This window comes from Hemitrygon akajei, chromosome 30 (assembly GCF_048418815.1).
Source record: "Hemitrygon akajei chromosome 30, sHemAka1.3, whole genome shotgun sequence".
NCBI lineage: Eukaryota > Metazoa > Chordata > Chondrichthyes > Myliobatiformes > Dasyatidae > Hemitrygon > Hemitrygon akajei.
In genome coordinates, this window is record NC_133153.1 from 28,164,351 (window position 1) to 28,184,200 (window position 19,850).

The following is a 19,850-nucleotide window of genomic DNA, read 5'->3' on the forward strand; positions in this document are numbered from 1 at the left end:
CTTCCTGCTCTTCTGGCTGAACAAGATCCCAAATGTTTTAGTGTATGTTAGGAGAGCATTCTGACCATCATTGTGGTTGAGGATGTTCCTAGAGCCTTGGTTAGCCGCAAACATTCACAATTAGATGTTGGACTGGAATTCATTAATCTGATCCACTGGTTCTAACATCACAGGTGATACCATCAGTCTCAATAAACTGATTAGAAAGGCTGGCTCTGTTTTAGGAGTCAAACTGGACACACCGGAGGCTGTGGTAGAACAAAGGACCCTGTAGAAAATCCTGCCAATGCTGGACAATTTTTCTCAGCCTCTGCATGCCACCTTGGGTGAATAAAGGAGCACTTTTGGTAGTAGACTAAGACAATTGTGTTGCTCCAAACTGTGCTACATGAGGTCATTCTTACCCTCAACCATTAGGCTCTATAATGAATCAACTTATAGCCGGGGAAGTGATGACTCCCTCCTGTTAGACTGGGGTAACTTATTTTTTATTCTTTCTTCCTTCTCTTCTAATATTTGTATCTGTGCACTTATATTGCTACTGTGACACTGTAACTTCCTTTGGAATCAATAAAGCGACTGTGTCTTGTCTGTTGCAGCTTCAGTAGGCTGGTACCTCACCACTATTGGCTCTAGCTGATGCTCACTGTGTCGTGTCACATTTGATGATAATAAACCATACCAATGCCCTCCATAGTTGCTGCCTGACCTATTGAATTCTTCCACTGTTTTTGTGTTCTGGATTTCACCACCTGCAGTCTTGTTTCTCTGGAGACTGTCAATTGGTCTGTTTCCAATAGCTTTTTTGAAATGCTGTCTTTCTTATTCTAGCTCTGCTTAAAGGATATTTGAAATTGTATCTTGAGGGTTAGTTACCTGAGCTCTTCTGTCTCTTTTCACTTGACCCCTTATCAGAGGAAATAGTTTCTTCCATATCCTTTAGTCATCTGAAACACCGCAGCAGTATCATCTCCAAATACCTAGACTCAATGGATACAAGCCTTATTTATACTCTATCCAACACGTCACCCGCATCATACACGTTTTAAATATCTTCAAATTGGTAGTTGGCACTACAGAAGCATCGTGTTGTTTCTTTGCCATTCCATACTGGAAGCATCCTTCTCTGCTCCAAGCACGCAATTCTGTAGTCCTTATTGAACCATGGTTGATTCGCCATCTTGCTGGTAATGTTAGAGTGAGGAAGTGATGACCGTGATGGTGTGGTGTACATTACTGCTATTGTTAGTGATCCACAAGGCCTCTTGGGTCCCGAGGCCTGTGCTGTTGGGTCTGTTCTGAGAATATCCCATTGAGCATGGATTTGACACTTCATCTTCACCTGGGCAATGAGGCGGTCACTTCTACCAGTGCATCTTCTACAGGTGGATTGGTAAGGTCAAGTAGGTTTGCCCTTGTGTTAGTTTACTCACTATTTCTCATAATAACAGCCTTACAGCCCTGATATCATGACTCAAATTGCAGATATTAATTCAGGGTGACCAGCAATTGACAGTGCCTCTAGATCTGTGGTCAATCCCATTGCAGAAGAACATTTTTTTCACATTGGAAACTGGTTTGCCAAAGGAGAACATTTTCTACTAATAGCCACTCCCATGGCTGGCTCCCAACTCTCATTGTGTGAAGCTTCGTCTAATGATAAAGTCATGGAATTCAACAGCATGTATTCAGGCCCTTCAGCCAAGCTTGTCCATGTCAACCAAGAGTCTATTGGAGCTTGTGCAATCTGTCTGTGTTTGGCTGATACCCCTCCAAATCTTTTTTACTTGTGCAGCTGTCTAAATATATTTTAAACACTGTAATTATACCCACCTCTTCAGCATCCTCTGGCAGCTCACTCTGTACACCCACCACTATCCATATAAACAAGTTTCCCCTCAGACCTCGTTTAACTCTTTACTTTTTACCTTAAATATACAGTACTGTGCAAAAGTCATATATATATATATAGATAGGGTGCCTTTGACTTTTGCACATTACTGTAGTAATTTTATGTATTGCTCTGTACCGCTGCCGCAAAAAAAAAGCAGATTTCATGTCTTATCTTGTGTGATTGATGAAAAATCTGATTCTGATACGGGTCTCTACTGTGGACTGAGAGTAGGGAGGGGACAGGGAGAGGGGTATCATGGGTGGGAAAAGAGGAAGGGGAGAGGGGAGGGAGTGGGAGAGAGAATTTCAGGAATGACCAATAAACCAATTGTTTGGAATCAAGTGACCTTGCTGAGTGTGCCTGCACCTGAGACAACAACCACCAACCACCAACCCCGCCCCCCCCACCAACCCTGGCCCTGGCACTCCTTCTTTGCCCCCTGTCCCACATCCTTCCCATGGCACTCCACCCTCACCATTCCCAACATCCTTTGCTCCTGCCAGATTTACAAACACACTCAGTATTCCACGTTGACAAATACAATACTGTGCAAAAGTTTTAGGCGACCTAGCAATATATATGTACCTAGACTTTTGCACAAGGAAGTTTGTCCTCTAATTTTAGTCTGTCCTACTCTTGAGGAAAAAGACTGTAATCATTCATCTTATATATGCCCCTCACAATATTAAATATTCTATAAGGCCACCTCTCATAAAAGCCCCAGCATATCCAACTTATTGCTCAAGCCCCAGCCTAGGGTAACATACTCTTGAATCTTTTCTGCTCTCTTTCCAGTTTAATGACATCCTTTCTACAGACGGGCAATCAGAATGATGCACAATACTCAAAATGTGGTCTCACCAAATTGAAAATGAAGATAAGTTCTAGGCAGTGGATATTCATTGAAGACCTTTTAATTTCATGATATAGACTAATTTGTACCTCAGATAATTCTGGAGTTATCTATAATAAATAAAAGCTGATATGAATGCTTTGATAAACTCATAATTCTGTTTGTGTATTATATACGTTATCCCAATGATAGTGACAATAGCAAAATCTTTCAATTGAGCTCAGATGTATTTGCATCACAAAGGACTATGAGACTCTACTCATTGTCTCTGCACTCTGCTTTCAAGAGATTATCCCTGTCCTTCATGCATTTGCTATATTTTCTTGATAACATCATTCATCATCCTTCATACAATAATTATTTCTTCTACTCATCGCAATACTTCCAAAATTTTTCTTTTAAAGAGTTGCATCTTTGCTGAAAATCACTTTATGCTCAACTTTCAGCTCTACATTTCCTTCCATCCTGAGTCCTGTTACAGTTGAGAGAGGGGTCTCTCTTTTAATTCACATCAAAGCCAGCTCTCTTCCTGCCAGTGTGGCTGGGCTGTGCAGGAATGGCATCCAAACCCAAATCTGGTAAAGTGGTACTTTTAAAGCATGTATGTCAAATTTGCTTTTGTCAATAAAGTGCCAACTGTCTCTTTAGCACACTGTATACCTCGGACTCTCTGTTTTAATGAGGCTTCAGCCTTCTTCTACTCTTCATAAGCATTTGCCTCTCCAGTCTCTTGCAGTTTACAGTTGGACAGTGTCATTTGTTCTTTAAACCGTCCTGAGATGAGGTTTAAAACAGAAATTTGTGCTCAAGCCCTTGGAATGGAAAGCAATTACCATAATAAATGTGAATACTTGATTTGAAAATTTGGCTTGTTTGCCAGCTCCTCATGTGAAGCAAGAATCATGTTTCAAGTAGTAAAGCACAGAAAACAGATGCACCATTGTTAGTGAAAAAATCAGGTATAAAGAGGAATGAGATACCATATGATGATGGTCAGGAAAAAGGCTCCAGAAAGCTGGCACAACTTAGCAAAGCTTCTATTTAAGATCTGAGTCAGACACCGTGACCACAGCAAATATAACTGCTTAATTATATTTGAAACCTGCAGCTTCCAAATATGTGATAGAGAGGCTCCTGATCCTAAGAAATGAAGTGGAAATTAGTTTGTTTTAAGTTCAGTTCAAAATATCTAGGCGCCATTTCTTTTTTGAAAACAATTCCTGGGCACTGTTGGAGACATAGTGGCTACTGATTAATGGTACAGCTGACATCTGTTCCAGATTCTGTCAGTGAATCTTCCACTTGCAATTTTTCAAGGAAATTGTCAGCAGTTTTTCAGCGCGGCCTCAAAGGTAAAACTTTTTATAGGAAAATGCAGTGGTCTTTTAAATGGTGACAGGTGTGGTAAATGAGCAGAACAGTGGGAGGAATGGGCCCACACTCCTTAAGCATCCTCTGCCATTCAACATGCGTTATGGCTGGGCTGGTCAATTCACTTTCTTGATTGCCACCATCTCCTGATTCCTGTACAATCCAAAAAGCTATCAATCTTAGCTTTGAATGTATCCCAGCAGCTTTCTGATTAGAGAATCTTAAAGATTCATAATGCTCTAACAGAAGAGATTCCTCATTCTCTCACTCTTAAAAGGGCAACCTCTTGGCCTGAGATCTTGGTCCCTAGTTTAAAAGACCTCCATTGATAGAAACAGAGATCTTGTCAAACTCTCTCAGCATCTGTTCTAGGACCCCTGCTGTCTGTGATTTTGATAAAGAATCTGGATGAGGAATGGAAGCGTAATTTTGCAGATGACACAGAGGTTGATAGAGTTAAGGATTGTATAGAAGGCTGTCGTAGGTTACAATGGGACGTGGACAGGATGCAGAGCTGGGCTGAGAAGTCACATATGGAGATCAATTCAGAGAGGAGTGAAGTGATTCACTTTGGAAGATCGAATTTGAGGGCAGAATACAGGGTTACTTCTAGGATTCAAGGCAGTGTAGAGAAACAGGGATCTTGCAGTCCACTTTTATAGATCTTTCAAAGTTCCTGCACAAGTTTAAAGTGTGGTTAAGAAGGCATATGGTGTGTTGGCCTTCATTAGCGGGGCGATTGAGTTCAAAAGACGCGAGGTAATATCGTAGCTCTATAAAACCCTGGTTTGTCCACATTTGGAATATTGTGCTCAGTTCTAGTTGCCTCATTATAGGAAGGATGTGCAGGTTTGTGAGACGATGCAGAGGAGATTTACCAGGATACTGTCAGGATTAGAGAAGATATCTTATGAAGAAAGGTTGAACAAGCTACAGCTTTTCTCCTTGGAGCAAAGGAGAATGCTAGGTGACTTAATAGAGGTGAACAAAATGATAAGAGGCATAGACTTATGTGGGAAGGCAGAAGAATTGGCCTACGTTCTCCAACCTTTCATTCCAGTAATTAATCCAGTAATCTTTCACTCTACTCACATACTGAAGGCCCTAGTGTGCTGATTCATGAGAGGCAGAAGTTGAACAGATAATTGGGAATGGAGATGGCTTATTGACCTTTCTTGTAAGGAAGTTGGAGTACAAAAGCATGGAAGTCTTGTGTTGCAGATATTGTTCTTTGGTGTAACCCCTTTTGGAACTAGATTGCAGCTTTGGCCTTTAGCCTGAAGAAGAACAGACAAATCTTGGAATCAATATTTCGTGGATTCACTAGATTGATTCCTGTGATGAGGAAATTGTCCTGTGCGGAGCAACTGAATAAAACTGACCTCCATTTATCAGAGTTCGTGGTTCAGAGAGGCTCGGCAGAGTGGGTACTATGACACTATTTTGCTGAGCTGTAGGAACTAGAAACAGGGCCATGGTCCCAAGAAGTCACGGCGTTGAGGAAAGAAGAAAAGTGTTCACTCTGAAGGTTTTTGGAATTCCTTGTGGTGGGGAGCTGTAGACACTCGGAATAGATTTATAAGACCATAAGACATAGGAACAGAATTAGGCCATTTGGCCCATCAACTCTGCTCAACAATTCAGTCATGGCTGATCCTTTTTTTTCCCTTCTCCTCAACCCCATTTCCCAGCCATCTCCCGGAGAAGGCCTGAAACAGGTACCTTTGTTGACTCTGAGCAAAATGGAAGAAGTGTGATTGCTTGGTGAAGTAGTCTTCAGACATAGGCTCAGCTGTGACCTTATTGACTGGCAGAATTGGTTCATGGGTTGTATAGCTTCATCTTGCTGCTATAGATTGTCACCTTGTCATGGTGGAGAGGCTTGTGAGTTCCTGAGATTTTGAGGGCCATGGCATCTGGAGTTTAACCACTTGGTGTTTAGCTCCAGCATGGCAGTAAGGTCAAAGGAGAGGTTCCAGACAAAGAGCAATTCAATCAAGACCTCAATGGTGGAACTGTCAGAAGATGAGAACACAACATTACATCAGCGAGGGTGGAGGAAAGTCCCCAGTTGTCTTGCATTCCATGCCTCTAGACCCTAATCCCAGTCTATCAAGGACCATGTGGTGATTGCCTATGCGTCAGCTTCCCCATATTAATCAAAGACCTGCACAGGAATTCTTCATATCAGGTCTGGATTAGGTTACATGGTGATCAGCAAGTGAAAAGGGGTCAAGATTCAGAACATGTGGACCCTGGATCTGCATCTACAGTCATCTGAAGACTCCCCAAAAAACTACCCCTTAGAAGAGCATCATACTTAACTTGAGTGATCACACTGCATTATGCTGATCTGATGCTGGCAAGCCAGTAACTCCTTTAGGATTGTTGCAGTGCTTGAATTAATATGATCTGTCTAATCCCAAATTCTAGCTGCCTCTACATGAGTGAAAATGCCTCGTTAATGAGAGAGGTCAGTGGAGAATGGCCAGACTGGTTCAAGCTGACAGGAAGGTGACAGTAACTCAAATAACCATGGCGTGACAACAGTGGTGTGCAGAAGAGCATCTCCGAACGCACAACAGGTTGAATCTTGAAGTGGATGGGCTCCAGCAGCAGAGGGCCACAAACATACAGAAATACCCTGAGTGCCCACATACTTAACTACCTTCTGTACCTAATAAAGGGACCATTGAGTGTATAGGAACCTATGAAGGATTGGAATTCCAGGGTTCTGATAAGCTCTGCTATTGGCTACATTCCCTCTTCACGTTTGAGCAATTCTAGGCCTTGTCTCCATTTCCAAGTGTTGCAACTAACTCCCTTTGGTTATGGTAGAGTTCTGAAGAATGGTTGCATAATTCTTGGGCCTACAAAACAGCAAGGCCACATGTTTGAGGTGGTTAGGACTGATCACGTATTTACTAAATCTTAACCACTTGACGGTGTAAATGGTTATGACAGTAAGAAGGCTATTGAACATGTCACTAGTGACATCAACCTATTATTTTCTTTAATACTTCATTTTCAAAATTTTCAAAAAACAATGAAAGCAACAAGAACATTTAAGCTCAGTCATGTGTGAAAGTAAAATGACCAAAAAAAAGGACATAACATTAAAGGGATGCCTGTTGTACAGAGTGCTCAAAAGTGCTAAACATTAAGTCTCAAATGAGGGCCGAGAAAGATTAGCTGGGGGGAAATTGTTCATCTGCCCCTGGCCTCGACTAGGTAGGCAAGAAATGGATCCCAGATAGCTGAAAATTTTTTAATTTATTTGGTTCTCAGGAACCTGAGTTTCTCTATCTGTATGACTGAGATCATGTCAGTCATTAACACTGTTTGTATTCTTGGGTTGAAAGAACATTGTCAAGTGCTGTGTCAACTTTGGCACTTGCGGCATGCTTAAGCATTGTACAAAGGCCCTATTCAAAAAGTTAAAGTTTAGTTTGCTTCTGATCCTATATTCCATCACCCCAAATGGAAACTAGTACGTTTATATTCTGGGCAGTCTTTAGTTGAAATCTGATTTAATTCCTTTTGGATTAGAGATTTTGAAGTTCAGCAGAGTTCTTGTTCATTAATTAGGCATTACTGCAGACATGGTCTTAGTTGGCTCCGAAATTCTGCAGTTCAGTAACTAGATATCCAGAAACACTGTAGAGTGAAAAAAGTTCAATCACCTTGATGCCAAGCACCATGCTAATTATTAATCCCAGGAAAAGCCACTTTTATGCAAAGCACAAGACTAAATAAATGTTGCTCTCTGTGTACACAGAGAGCAAGATTGGGAATATTCTGGTCGTTATTGAGACCAGACGTTTCTGGGGCTCTATCCTCGGGCAAGTTAGAAAAAAGTAGAGGAGAAGTTATCAGAGCATAAGGTTGTAACTAGCAGCAACAGAGAATGGTCATGGGAGTATACTTGAACAGCTGTTATGTTGAAAAATTGCGTAAATATAAAGGGGGCATTAGAATAGCGTGAGAATGCAGCTCGTTAGCATAGAGCGTAGTGCAATACTTTAAAGTATCAGCTTTAAGATTGGGGTTCAATTCCCACCACTGTCTGGAAGGAGTTGTTATATTCTCCCCATGGCTGCGTGCATTTCCTCCAGGTGCTGTGGTTTCCTCTCACATTCCAAACGATGTACATGTTAAGGTCTCTGAGTTGTGGACATGTTATGTCGGTGGTAGAAAACTGGTGGCGCTTGACGGCTGCTCAGCACAATCCTCTCTGATTTGATTTAACACAGACTATGCAATTCACTGTATGTTTCAATGAATATAAGACAAATAAAGCAAGTCTCTTAAAATGTCTTGACTCATTAGGATTCATGTAAATGTCATGTGATTTATCTCCTCTTTAACAACAGGAAGCTCCACTTTGGAGCATTCCAAGTTCATTTTAGAGCACTTTTACATCCAAGTGATTAAATTATTATATAGAGCACATACACATGAACAGCTCAGGTGGCTTGTGACAGCAGTTATGTGGCACCTGCCTAATATAGATGTCAAGGTTGAGATTCTTTAGAAAACATAGGCTGGGAGATTCTACTTCACCTCGCCTCAAAGAGAAAGAAAGAATTGCATTTGTAGTCCCTTTCACAACCTCTAATCATTATAAAGTGCATTCCACCTTGTTAAGTACTAAAACTATTTATATTGTGATGTGGCTGAGGTAGCAGACATTTGGTGTGTGGAAAACTCTGTAAACACCCAATGTCATGCTAGCTGAGAAATAACTACTGATCTAGGCTCTAGGAAAAACTGACTTTATTTCTTTGATGCCTTTAAAGCTATGACAGCTCTACTTCTGGATTCTAATTCTGCACCTTTTGCACATTGTGATTACAATTAAATCTTTATAATCATCAAGTTTCAGAATTAGCTGCATAACCCACTGGGACAGGTCTTGATTCCAAAGGCAAGCTGTCCATGCTCATCACTGCTGTATCAACTTCTCCGGCCAACATGACACACTATGCTGTAGTTAGCCCTTAGGCAACATAATGCCTTCATTTAAATGAATCAAAACAAGCTCTGAGCACAAAACGACTGGGGAAAAAAAGTCTTGCCATCCAGCTTCTCCAAGCCCCGGACTTTGTCAGTTGTCAAGCCCATGAAAAGCTTTGAATTTTGATAAATATGCCCCTGATACTCAGAAACATTCAAAGAAACTTTAAAAAAAAATCCAACTGAAAAGAAAAACATGAACGTTAAAGAAAATTTTTAAAAATCCATACTTCTCAAATTGCTTAACTGTTTAAATTTTGTTTTTGTGTGTTAACTCACTTCAACACTCGTAAATTTACTAAAGCATAATATTACTCCACATGATGACTGTCCTTGATTGAAGTGGAGAGTTCAGCATAGTGCTAGCAGGCAAGGACTGAGTAACTCTAGGCATTTAAAATGAGGAAAATATTAGTCTCAGGAGGTGGAAGTTATGGAGAATACAGCACCATGGACAGCAACACACAGGTCCAGATAAGTGTACACGCGTAATTTAGTAAAAGGAACAGACAAAACAGACCCTGCGTTTGTTTGACTATTCTATTATAGCTTGGATGAATTCTATCTTATTTCTGTTTATCAAAAACCCTGTGTTTGATTTGTTACCTTTGAGGTACCTACCAAATATTTCATTGAACAGAGTCTCAGAATCCTTTGTCTGTATACAGCTTGCTGACTTCATTCCTGAAGATCTACCTACTGTTTTAATGTCATGCCCCTGTTTCCTGGATTATCCCAGCATTTATCATCCCATTGAATCTACAGGTATACTTTGATTTTTGATTGCCTGATTTAAGAATGTTCATTGCAACACCATAGATCAGGGTGGCATGGCAGTGTTGTGGTTAGCGTAATGCTTTACAGCGCTGGATGTAAGAATGGGATTCAACGCCCACCACTGTCTATAAGGAATTTGCACATTTTCCCCATCCATGTGGGTTTCTTTTGTGTGCGCTGGTTACTGCTCATATTCCAAAGATGTATGAGTTAGGGTTAGTAAGTTGTGAGCAGGCTACGTTGGTGCCAGAAACGTGGTGACTGTTGTAGGCAGTCCAGCACAAACTTTGATGCAAATGATGCATTTTCATTGTAAGTTTTGCTGTGGCAAAAAAAAAAACTAATCTCCTAAAATCTCATGATACTTTATGATTTATGCAATTGCTATGTGATTTATGAAATTATGTTGAACAAATTGTTTTCCAAGAATGTACCTGTCCCTTTTATTAATTGAGGAATGACAATACATTTGATATTAATTACTTAAATTATTCATCTCCCAATCTTCTAATTCAGATTAAATTTGTTTACTCTTCAAATCCCACAGTGAACACACAGCTTTAGGTTTGTTCCAACTGAGGCGCAATAAAACGGATATGTAACCTTCTCTCTTTTGCAGTCCAGCCACCTTAAATTGAGGGCAATATTCCATTAACTCTTTATTGCTATTTTTAACTCACCTGCAAATTAATAGGGGATGATTGAGAAAGAATAAATTGAATAAAGAAATGGAGTAAAGAATAACGTATTGTAGCTTAAAGGCAAGGATTTGGCAGTAACAGTAGATGGGGGAAGTTTAGATCACCAGAGATTAGAATGGGAGCAGAGTTGGATCTGGCTAATGAGATTTTAGTGTGGACATGATGGGTAAATACATTCTTTTCTTGCACATTCCTATGATATTATGAGAAGTTTTCAGAGCAGCAGTGATGTCACAAAGTGGTGACAAGAGGGAGGATCAGGCTAGAATGGATTTGGTAGAATAGAGAGTTCATGCAATGCCACCATCAAGGACAACGCCATGTTTAATTCTAATCATAAATTCACAGAATGATTGCAGCAAGGAGACTGTTCAGCCTGATTCTGTACTAGATCAAGACAAGAACTGTGATGAATATTCACTTTCCAGGACCCAAGAGGCTTATTGCTAAAATCAGCTTTCTAGCTGCATGACCTTTCCAAAGGGTCAGAGATGTTGGTGATAAATGTAAACTTCTAACAACTATTCTTTGCTCTGCTTTTCATTGCAACCAGTACCCAGGTCTTAATCTAAATTGCAAGCAGAAATCAGTTGGAAGTTGAAGGCACAACTTTGCAAAGTGAAGTGACCAGGAGACTTGTCTACATGAGCCAAACACATGACATTGGGGTCATGTCACTTAGCACATCAAACATGGTTATAAGCTGGGATATTTGTGGGTCAGACCTCACAGCATTAGTTGTGGACTTTTGGGGTCTCTGTCACCAGAAGCTTTCAGACCATTTGTGTGAGTTACTTTGTCCCAGTCAAGATATCTGAAAAACACCAGTTTCAGGTGATGTCATCTAGTAGAAAATAGTATAAATATCAGCAGCATTGTGATTGTTCAGAATCCAAAAGGGAACAACAGGAAAATGAGTTTACAGAAAGAAGAACTAGAATTGATTCACAACTTTCGGTGTCTGACAGTTTCATCTGCAACTTGTTGGTATGTACTTCTACTTTGTAAGAATAGTATCTGTGGTTTGAAATGCTCTGTGGTTTGTAAATCTTTTGTAATTCAGAAATCTTTTATAAATTAGAAACCCTCTGTGAATGCTAAATGTGCGTTAAGAATTATTTGTCTGAAACTAACCGTGTATCATTAAAAATAAAATACACTGTGTTTAAACTACTTCGTTAGCTGAATGTATCTTCTCTTTTATGGGGGTGGGGGCGACCCACCACTCAAATAGTGCGTAGCAGATAAACCCCACTGCAGAAGCTAGACAGGGGAATAAACTAGTCCTTGAAGACCAGGAGGATGCTATTTGACATGCCTGCAATGGGAGTACCTATAGTTATCTATTCGGATGAGTATCTTTAAAATCTTTTTTTTTAAGTTTAGGGCTTTACAGATGCTGAAAACAATATAATCACAGAACAATCTAGAAGTTACACACCTTTGTCCTCTCTCTAGGGCCTGGTAAATACATTTGTTATTCAGATAATTATTCAGATCCCTTTGGAATGCAAAATGACTTGTAAAATTAGTGAGCTCTATCATGGGTACCAGCCCCCTTCTTCTCCAAGACATCTTCAAGGAGTGGTGCCTTAGGAAGGAGGCATCGATCATTAAGGATCCCATCACCAAGGACATGCCCTCTGCACAGTCAGGATGGAGGTACAGAAGTCTGAAGGCACACATCCAGCAATCCAGAAACAGCTCCTTCCCATCTGCCAACTTATTTCTAAATGGACATTGAACCCGTGAATACTACCTCAATACTTTATTATTGCTGTTTTTGCACTACTTATTTTAATTTAACTATTTAATAGACATATATATATTTAATGTAACTCAGTTTTTTTCTCTGTATTTATTTATCATGTATTGCTACTGTGTTGGCGCGTGGCCTAGTGGATAAGGCATCGGTCTAGTGATCTGAAGGTCACTGGTTTGAGCTGAGCTGAGCTCAGCTGAGGCAGCGTGTTGTGTCCTTAGGCAAGGTACTTAACACATTGCTCTGCGATGACACCGGTGCCAAGCTGGTTGGGTCCAATACCCTTCCCTTGGACAACATTAATGGCGTGGAGAGGGGAAGGCCTGCAGCTTGGGCAACTGCCGGTCTCCCATACAACCCTGCCCAGGCCTGCGCCCTGGAAACCTTCCAAGGCGCAAGTCCATGGTCTCATGAGACTAACGGATACTACAACAAAGTTGACAAATTTCACGACAAGTGCTGGAGATATTAAATCTGATTCTGACTCTGATTGCTGCAGTTTGCCTCTGCTACCATCCTGGACAGCGCTTTCCAGAATCTACCCACTTGCTGTGCAGACAGACTTTTCCTTGTATCTCTTCTGATTCTTTAGCCAGTCATCTTCATTCCACATTCTAGTCCTTGATCCTTCTTCAATATGAACAAGTTCTTCCTTTCTCCTTTGCTTATACTCTTCATAGTCTTTCCAATGAAAAAAATTCCAGCTTATCAATACAGCTAAAGTTGCTTCTCATTTGACAAATATCTTTGCAAATCCTTGAATCTTTCTTAAAGTGTGTGTACCCAGGACAATAGTGCCAGTACAATATATTTTTAGGTTTAATCTCCACTTTTATAAGAGTACACATAATAGCCAACTCTTTATGTATCACAGTGTCCGATGAATATCGTAAAAGGAAATTGTAAGTAAGATACGCAAATTATATCCACTTTATATTGACAAACCTGTAATCGCAGATGTTATAAAATTGCATTAAAGAAAGAAGCTTAATTGGAATTTGTATAATCGCCCAATGATTGCTGCAAGAACCTTGCTAACTGTGCACATAGTTTGGGAATGAGGTCATCTCTGGGGATGATTACAGGGTGCAGAACATTGTTCTTGCACAGTGCGGGGTGCTTTGCAAATGCACTTGTTCTCAATTTCACTGATGGCAGAGGGTCACATGGGAAGAACTCTTATTAAAATCCCATTATTAAATTAAAAATCCCTCTAATTATCAATTTAAATTGGTTTGAACAGTAGAAATTATTTAATTAGAAAGTCAGATTTCTCAAAGTGAAATTTATGTTAACTGTTTTGTCTGGGGAGTCTTGCTGTTGGTTCCAGTTTTGCTAAACAGAATCTTTTGAAAAGCTGCATTCAGAAGGGTGATAAATATAGACTACTCGAGTGAGGACTTGCCCTGAATGTTCGGTTGTTGGTAACTGCCTGGGTTGGGGCCTGGAAGCTCTCATCAGGCGTTTGCTGCAGTTGGCTGTGCTCCTGAATGGTTGCCAACATTTGGAGGAGGCAGGCTGCTTTCAAAGATGCTGTCCTCAGCTGGAGCTCGTGGGAATGCGGCTTTCACTTGAAAGAAGTCAGATATATTGGAAAAAAAAATCAAACGACTGCAAACCTCTGGCATTTTACATTGCGACAGAGGTGGTTGTTCTATTATCACTCCATAACCACATGAACTGGACCAGGGTGTACTGGTATTGATAGAATATACCTGGAAGCTTCACAATTCCCTGTGCGTTCGGGGCATGGTTTGTTCCTAGGACTTTTTGGCTGTCCTTCATAACGAGCTAACCATCCCTCATATTTTTATTTGCTGAACACAGCAGGATTAAGATAAATTATACTGATAAAGATTTAACAGTTGATGTTATTTGTCACATCTACATTGAAACATCAAAGCCTACAGTGAAATATGTTGTTTGCATCTATTTAAATCAAATCAAATCAATGAGGATTGTGCGGAGAGCTGCTTCGGGTGCCAACACTGCATAGCCGCAACTTACTGGCCTAACTGTAAATCTTGGAAATGTGGACAGAAACCCACATGGTCACAAGGAGAATATACAAACTTTTTACAAGCTCCTTACTGTCAGAAGTGTGAATCGGTGGTTTCAGTCGCTGTAAAGTGATTGTGCTAACTGCTGCACTACAGCGATACCAGATGGCAGCTTTGTCTGATGTCACCCTGTTCTGTATTTGTTTCCTCATCCAATAGTGGTCATTTGAGTCTACAGGTTTTGGAACAGTTACTGACTGGTTAATCTCACATCTCTCAGGGAAAACTCAACCCTCTTATTTTAACCATGCATTCTCCAAAAATGCATAGGGGGAGTAGAAGAGTGAGCAGTATTGTTGACTTTCTTAATTCATAGAGCATTGCTAGTGATTAGTGACAGCAATACCATGAATGCCATTTACATCTGACCTCAGTTGCACATTTCGTGATCCAAGTGACATTCTTCACAAATGAAAATGCTACTTGTGTTGCTGGTCATGCCTATTCCATTTCCTGGTGCTGTTAGAGAGTTATCTCTTGGGTGAAGTCTTCCACTGTTTCACAAGTTGAATTGCTTTGCAAACTTTAAAGTTTCCTTAATTCTGTTTTGTTTTTTAGCCATCGTTGTTCTTTGAGCGGAGAGGATCTGAACAGACAATGGTCTGAGCCAAGTCCTGACCTGCACCCAACAATCTATCACACAAAAGGGCTTCTCAGCTACATGAAGAGCATTGGAAGAACCCCACTGGTGAGTATCAGAAGTTCAAATTTTGAAGTAAATTAAAATATCCTCCCGGATGCTGATTTGTCACTATTTCTGAGATGACCAGCAGCAGTGGAATCATTGGCAAACTTAAATACAGCATTGGAGCTGTCGCTAGCCACACAGTCATGAGTGTAAAGTGAGTCGAGCAGGGGGCGAAGCACACAGCCCTGTGGTGCACCAATGCTGATGGAGATTGTGGAGGAGACGTTGTTACCAGTCGAAACCGACTGGGGTCAAATGAGGAAATCGAGGATCTAGTCACACAAGGAGACGTGGAGGCCAAGGTCTTGAAACTTATTGATTAGTTTTGCAGGATGATAGTATTGAACGCCGAGCTGTGGTCAATAAAGAGCATTCTGATGTATGCTCTTTGCAGTCCAGATGTTCCAGAGTTGAGTGAAGAGCCAATGAAAGAGCATCTGCTACAGACCTGTTGTGCTAGTAGGCAAATTGGAGTGGATCCAAGCCTCAGGACAGAATTGATACGTTTCATCACCAACCTCTCAAAGCACTTCATCACTGTGGACGTAAATGCTGTTGGACTTCAGTCATTGAGGCAGATTTCCATGTTCTTCTTGGGCACCAGTATAACTGAAGCCTGCTCGAAGCAGGTCGGTACCTCAGACCACTGAAGCGAGAGATTAAAGATCTCTGTGAAAACTCCAGCCAGTTCATCAGCACAGGTATTTAGCTCTCGGCCAGGTACACCTTCTGGGCTGATGCTTTCCATGGGTTTACCCTCCTGAAAGATGCTCCCATGTCGGCCTCAATGACTGAAATCACAGGATCATTAACAAAGGAGGAAGGCAGCAGAAAAGAAGTTATAGACCAGTTAGACTGACCTTAGTGGTTGGGAAGATGTTGGAGTCAATTGCTAAGGATGAGGTTATGGAGTACTTTGTGACATAGGACAAGGTAGGGCAAAGTCAGCCTAGTTTCCTTGAGGGGAAATCATGCCTGACAAACCTGCTGGAATTCTTTGAGTACATTACAAGTAGGATAAATAAAGGAGGTGTGGTGACTGTTGTATATTTGAACTTTAAGGAGGCTTTTGGTAAGGTGCCACACATGAGGCTGCTTACCAAGTTAAGAGCCCATGGTATTACAGGAAAGTTACTGGCAAAGTTAGAGCATTAGCTGATTGGTAGGAGACAGCAAGTGGGAACAAAAGGATCATTTTCTGGTTGGCTGCCAGTGACTAGTAGTGTTCTGCAGGGGTCGGTGTTGGGTCAGTCTTTTTATGCTGTATATCAATGATTTAAAGGATGCAATAGACGGCTTTGTTGCAAAGTTTGCAGATGATACCAAGACTGGTAGAGGGGCAGGTAGTGTTGAGGAACCATGTAGGCTGCAGAAGGACATAGACAGATTAGGAGAATGGGCAAGAAAGTGGCAAATGAAATACAATGTTGGAAAATGCATGGTAGTAGAAATAAGTGTGCAAACTGCTTTCTAAATGAGGAGAAAATCCAAAAATCTGAGCTGCAAAGGGACTTGGGAGTCCTTGTAGAGAACACCCCAAAGGTTAACTTGCAGATTGAGTCGGTGGTGAGGAAGGCAAATACAAGGTTAGCATTCATTTCAAAAGGTCTAGAATACAAGAACAGGAATGTGATGCTGAGGCTTTATAAGGCACTGATGCGGCCTCACCTTGAGTATTGTGACAGCTTTGGGCTCCTCGTCAAAGAAAAAATGTGGTGGCATTGGAGAGGGTCCAGAGGAGGTTCACAAGGATGATTCTGGGAATGAAAGGGTTACGAGGAACGTTTGATGGCTCTGGGTCTGTAGTCACTGGAATTTAGAAGGATGAGGGGGATCTCATTAAAACCCCTCAAATGTTGAAAGGCCTAGATAGAGTAGGTGTGGAAAGGATGTTTCCCATGATACAGGGAGGCTAGGACAACAGGGCACAGCCTCGGGATAGTGGGGTGTCCATTTAAAACAGAGGTGTGGAGAAATTTCTTTAGCCAGGGGTGGTGAATTTGTGGAGTTTAATACCACAGGCAGCTGTGAAGGCCAGGTTGTTGGGTGTATTTAAGGCAGAGCTTGATAGGTTTGTGATTGGACACAGCATCAAAGATTATGGGGAGAAGGCCAAGGAGTGGGGCTGAGGAGGGGAGAAAAAAGGATCAGCTATGATTAAATGGCAGAGCAAACTCGATGAGCCATATGGCCTGATTCTACTCCTATGTTTTATGGTCTTATATTATTGGGGGCTCTGGGTTCTTGTGATAGTTCCTTCAAGTTTTGTGGATCAAAGTGAGCGTAGAAAACACTGAGCTCATCTGGAAGTGAAGCCCTGCTTTCACCTATGTCGCTTGGTTTAACTTTATAAGAAAAGATAGTATTGAAGCCCTGCAACAGCTGTCAAGCATCCTTCACTTAGTTTAGTCCTGAATTGCCAATTCGCCCACAAAATAGCTTTCTGGAGATCATGCCTGGACCTTTCTTGGTCGTCAGACTTGGATCCCTCTGATTTTGCTGTCAGTAGATTGTGGATCTCATGCTTTGCCCAGGGCTTTTGAGTGGGGGAGTCTCTGAATGAATTGTCTACGACTGTTTTTATAAGGTCCATGACAACCATGGTGTATTCATTCCATAGAAGGGTCCTTGAGCACGGCCCAGTCAACAGACTGAAAGTAATCCTGCAACCTCTTCAGTGCCTCCTGCAACCACCTCTTTGTTGTCCTCATCTCTGCTGCCTTGCTCCTTAGCCTTTTCCTGTATGCAGGTTGGAGAAGGACAGCCAAATGATCAGATTTCTTGAAGTGTGGTCTAGGCATGGAATGGTAGACATTCCTTGTCTTCTATAACAGTAGTCTAGTGTGTTGTACCTCTGATGCTACAGGTTTTCTGCCGATGGTAATCAGGCAGGGATTTCTTCAAATGACCCTGATTGAAATCCCTGACTATGATATGAAATGTGTTGGGCTGGACTGTTTCTTGTTTGGTGATGGTATATTTAGGTACCTCAAACGCTTGATTACAGTTGGTCACTGGTGGTATGTAAACTGTGGTCAGGGTCATGAAGGAGAACTCGCTTGGTAACTAGAATGGTTGGCATTTGATCGTTAAGAATCCAGGGTATGACAAAACCAATGCATCGGAGCACCACAGATTGTTTATCATGAAAGACACACCTCCACCTTTTGCCTTTTTCAAATCAACATTTTGATCATCTTGTGTATCAAGAAACATTCAGATCTGATCATCGTATCTGGCGTACTCTGTGTAAGCCAAGTCTCGGTATAACACAGAACACAGTACCCAACAATTTCTCATTTCCCTTCGATACAGTGCCAAGAGAAGAGTATTACAAAGCAAAAGCATGAGAAGCTCAGAATTCATTTGAGCAGTCCTGCTCAAGTGGAGGAGTGAGTGAGTGAGTGAGTGAGTGAGTGAGTAGAGAGAGAGAGAGAGAGAGAGAGAGAGAGAGAGAGAGAGAGAGAGAGAGAGAGAGAGAGAGAGAGAGAGAGGGAGGAATGGAGCTTGTTTGTTTGTGTTCTGTTTTGTTACATTCTATGTTGTTCTGAAAATTGTGCTCGTGTTACGTTGACGCTGACACATGTGGTGACATTTGTGTGCTGTAGCCAGCACATAGTTAAGGTGCGTTGGTTGTTAATACAGATGTTTAATTTCACTCATGTTTTGATGTACACGTGATAAATACAGTAAATTAATCTGAATCTGAAGTTGGTACACCTGTGATACACCGATAATTCATTGTAACATATACCAGGATACAGTGAACAAACTTCCTTTGCATGCTGTTTACTCAGATCATTTTAAAATGTAAGCACATGAAGTTAGTACAAAGGGATGATTAATGACAGAATGCAGAATATAGTTTTAGTTACAGAGAAATGCAGTGCAGGTAGACAATAAGGTGCAAAGGAAATGATAAGGTTAATTTTGAAATCAAGATTTCATATAGGTCTTTTCTAGGGTCGTATAACTGAGGGATAAGAAGCTCTGTTTGAGCCTGGTAGTATGTGTTCTCAAGTGTTTGTATCTTCTGCCTGATTGAAGGGGGAGAAGAAAGAATGACAGGGGTGATAGGGGCCTTTGATTCCGCTGGTGGCTTTGCTGAGGCTGCAGGAAGAGTAGAGAGTCCATGGAAGGGTGGCAGCCTGAGCAATGTACACATCTCTCTGTAGTCTCTTGTAGTCTTGCGCAGAGCAGTTGCCGTACCAAGCTGTGATGCATCTGGATCCCGATTAGAGTCACATAGCATTGAAAATACAAAGCAATCACGTGTTTCAATTTAAAGGACACAGAATACAGTCTAGTTTCGCATGTTTGATTTTGACTTCTGGTTTTATACCCGGTTCCATTCCTTCTATAAAAAATGGGGTCTTTCCAGTCCCCCCAAGTGTACATTTGCATAAAATCTCACTATTTTTGTTCTGAATGTGGTTTCCACCAGGTTTTCTGTGACTACCATGGGCACTCAAGGAAGAAAAACGTTTTCATGTATGGTTGCAGTCTTAAGGAGACACTGTGGCAGTCGAAGTCCAGCATTGACACAGCAACTCTGAAAGAAGACATTGGCTATCGAGTGAGTGCAGTCCTGATATATTCTATTTTATCCCTTTATCCTTATGTGAAGATTCAAAATTATTACTATAAATTATTAAACTACATGAAACTTCCTTGCTTTAGCACTTTGTAGTCTGCCGTTTTATTTCTCAACAATATGTGTATAGAAAG

The 19,850-nt window shown here is 41.2% G+C and overlaps 1 protein-coding gene across 4 annotated transcripts in view; it reads left to right on the forward strand.

The window, feature by feature from the left end:
• The window catches only part of agbl1 (AGBL carboxypeptidase 1), a 249,996-nt gene that overhangs the window by 124,399 nt on the left and 105,747 nt on the right, over positions 1 to 19,850 (forward strand). For all 4 annotated transcript variants that reach the window (XM_073033207.1, XM_073033206.1, XM_073033209.1 and 1 more), the window contains 2 exons: positions 14,993 to 15,122; positions 19,567 to 19,698. In XM_073033207.1, the coding sequence (XP_072889308.1) occupies positions 14,993 to 15,122; positions 19,567 to 19,698 (262 nt within the window). The remainder of the gene's footprint in view (positions 1 to 14,992; positions 15,123 to 19,566; positions 19,699 to 19,850) is intronic.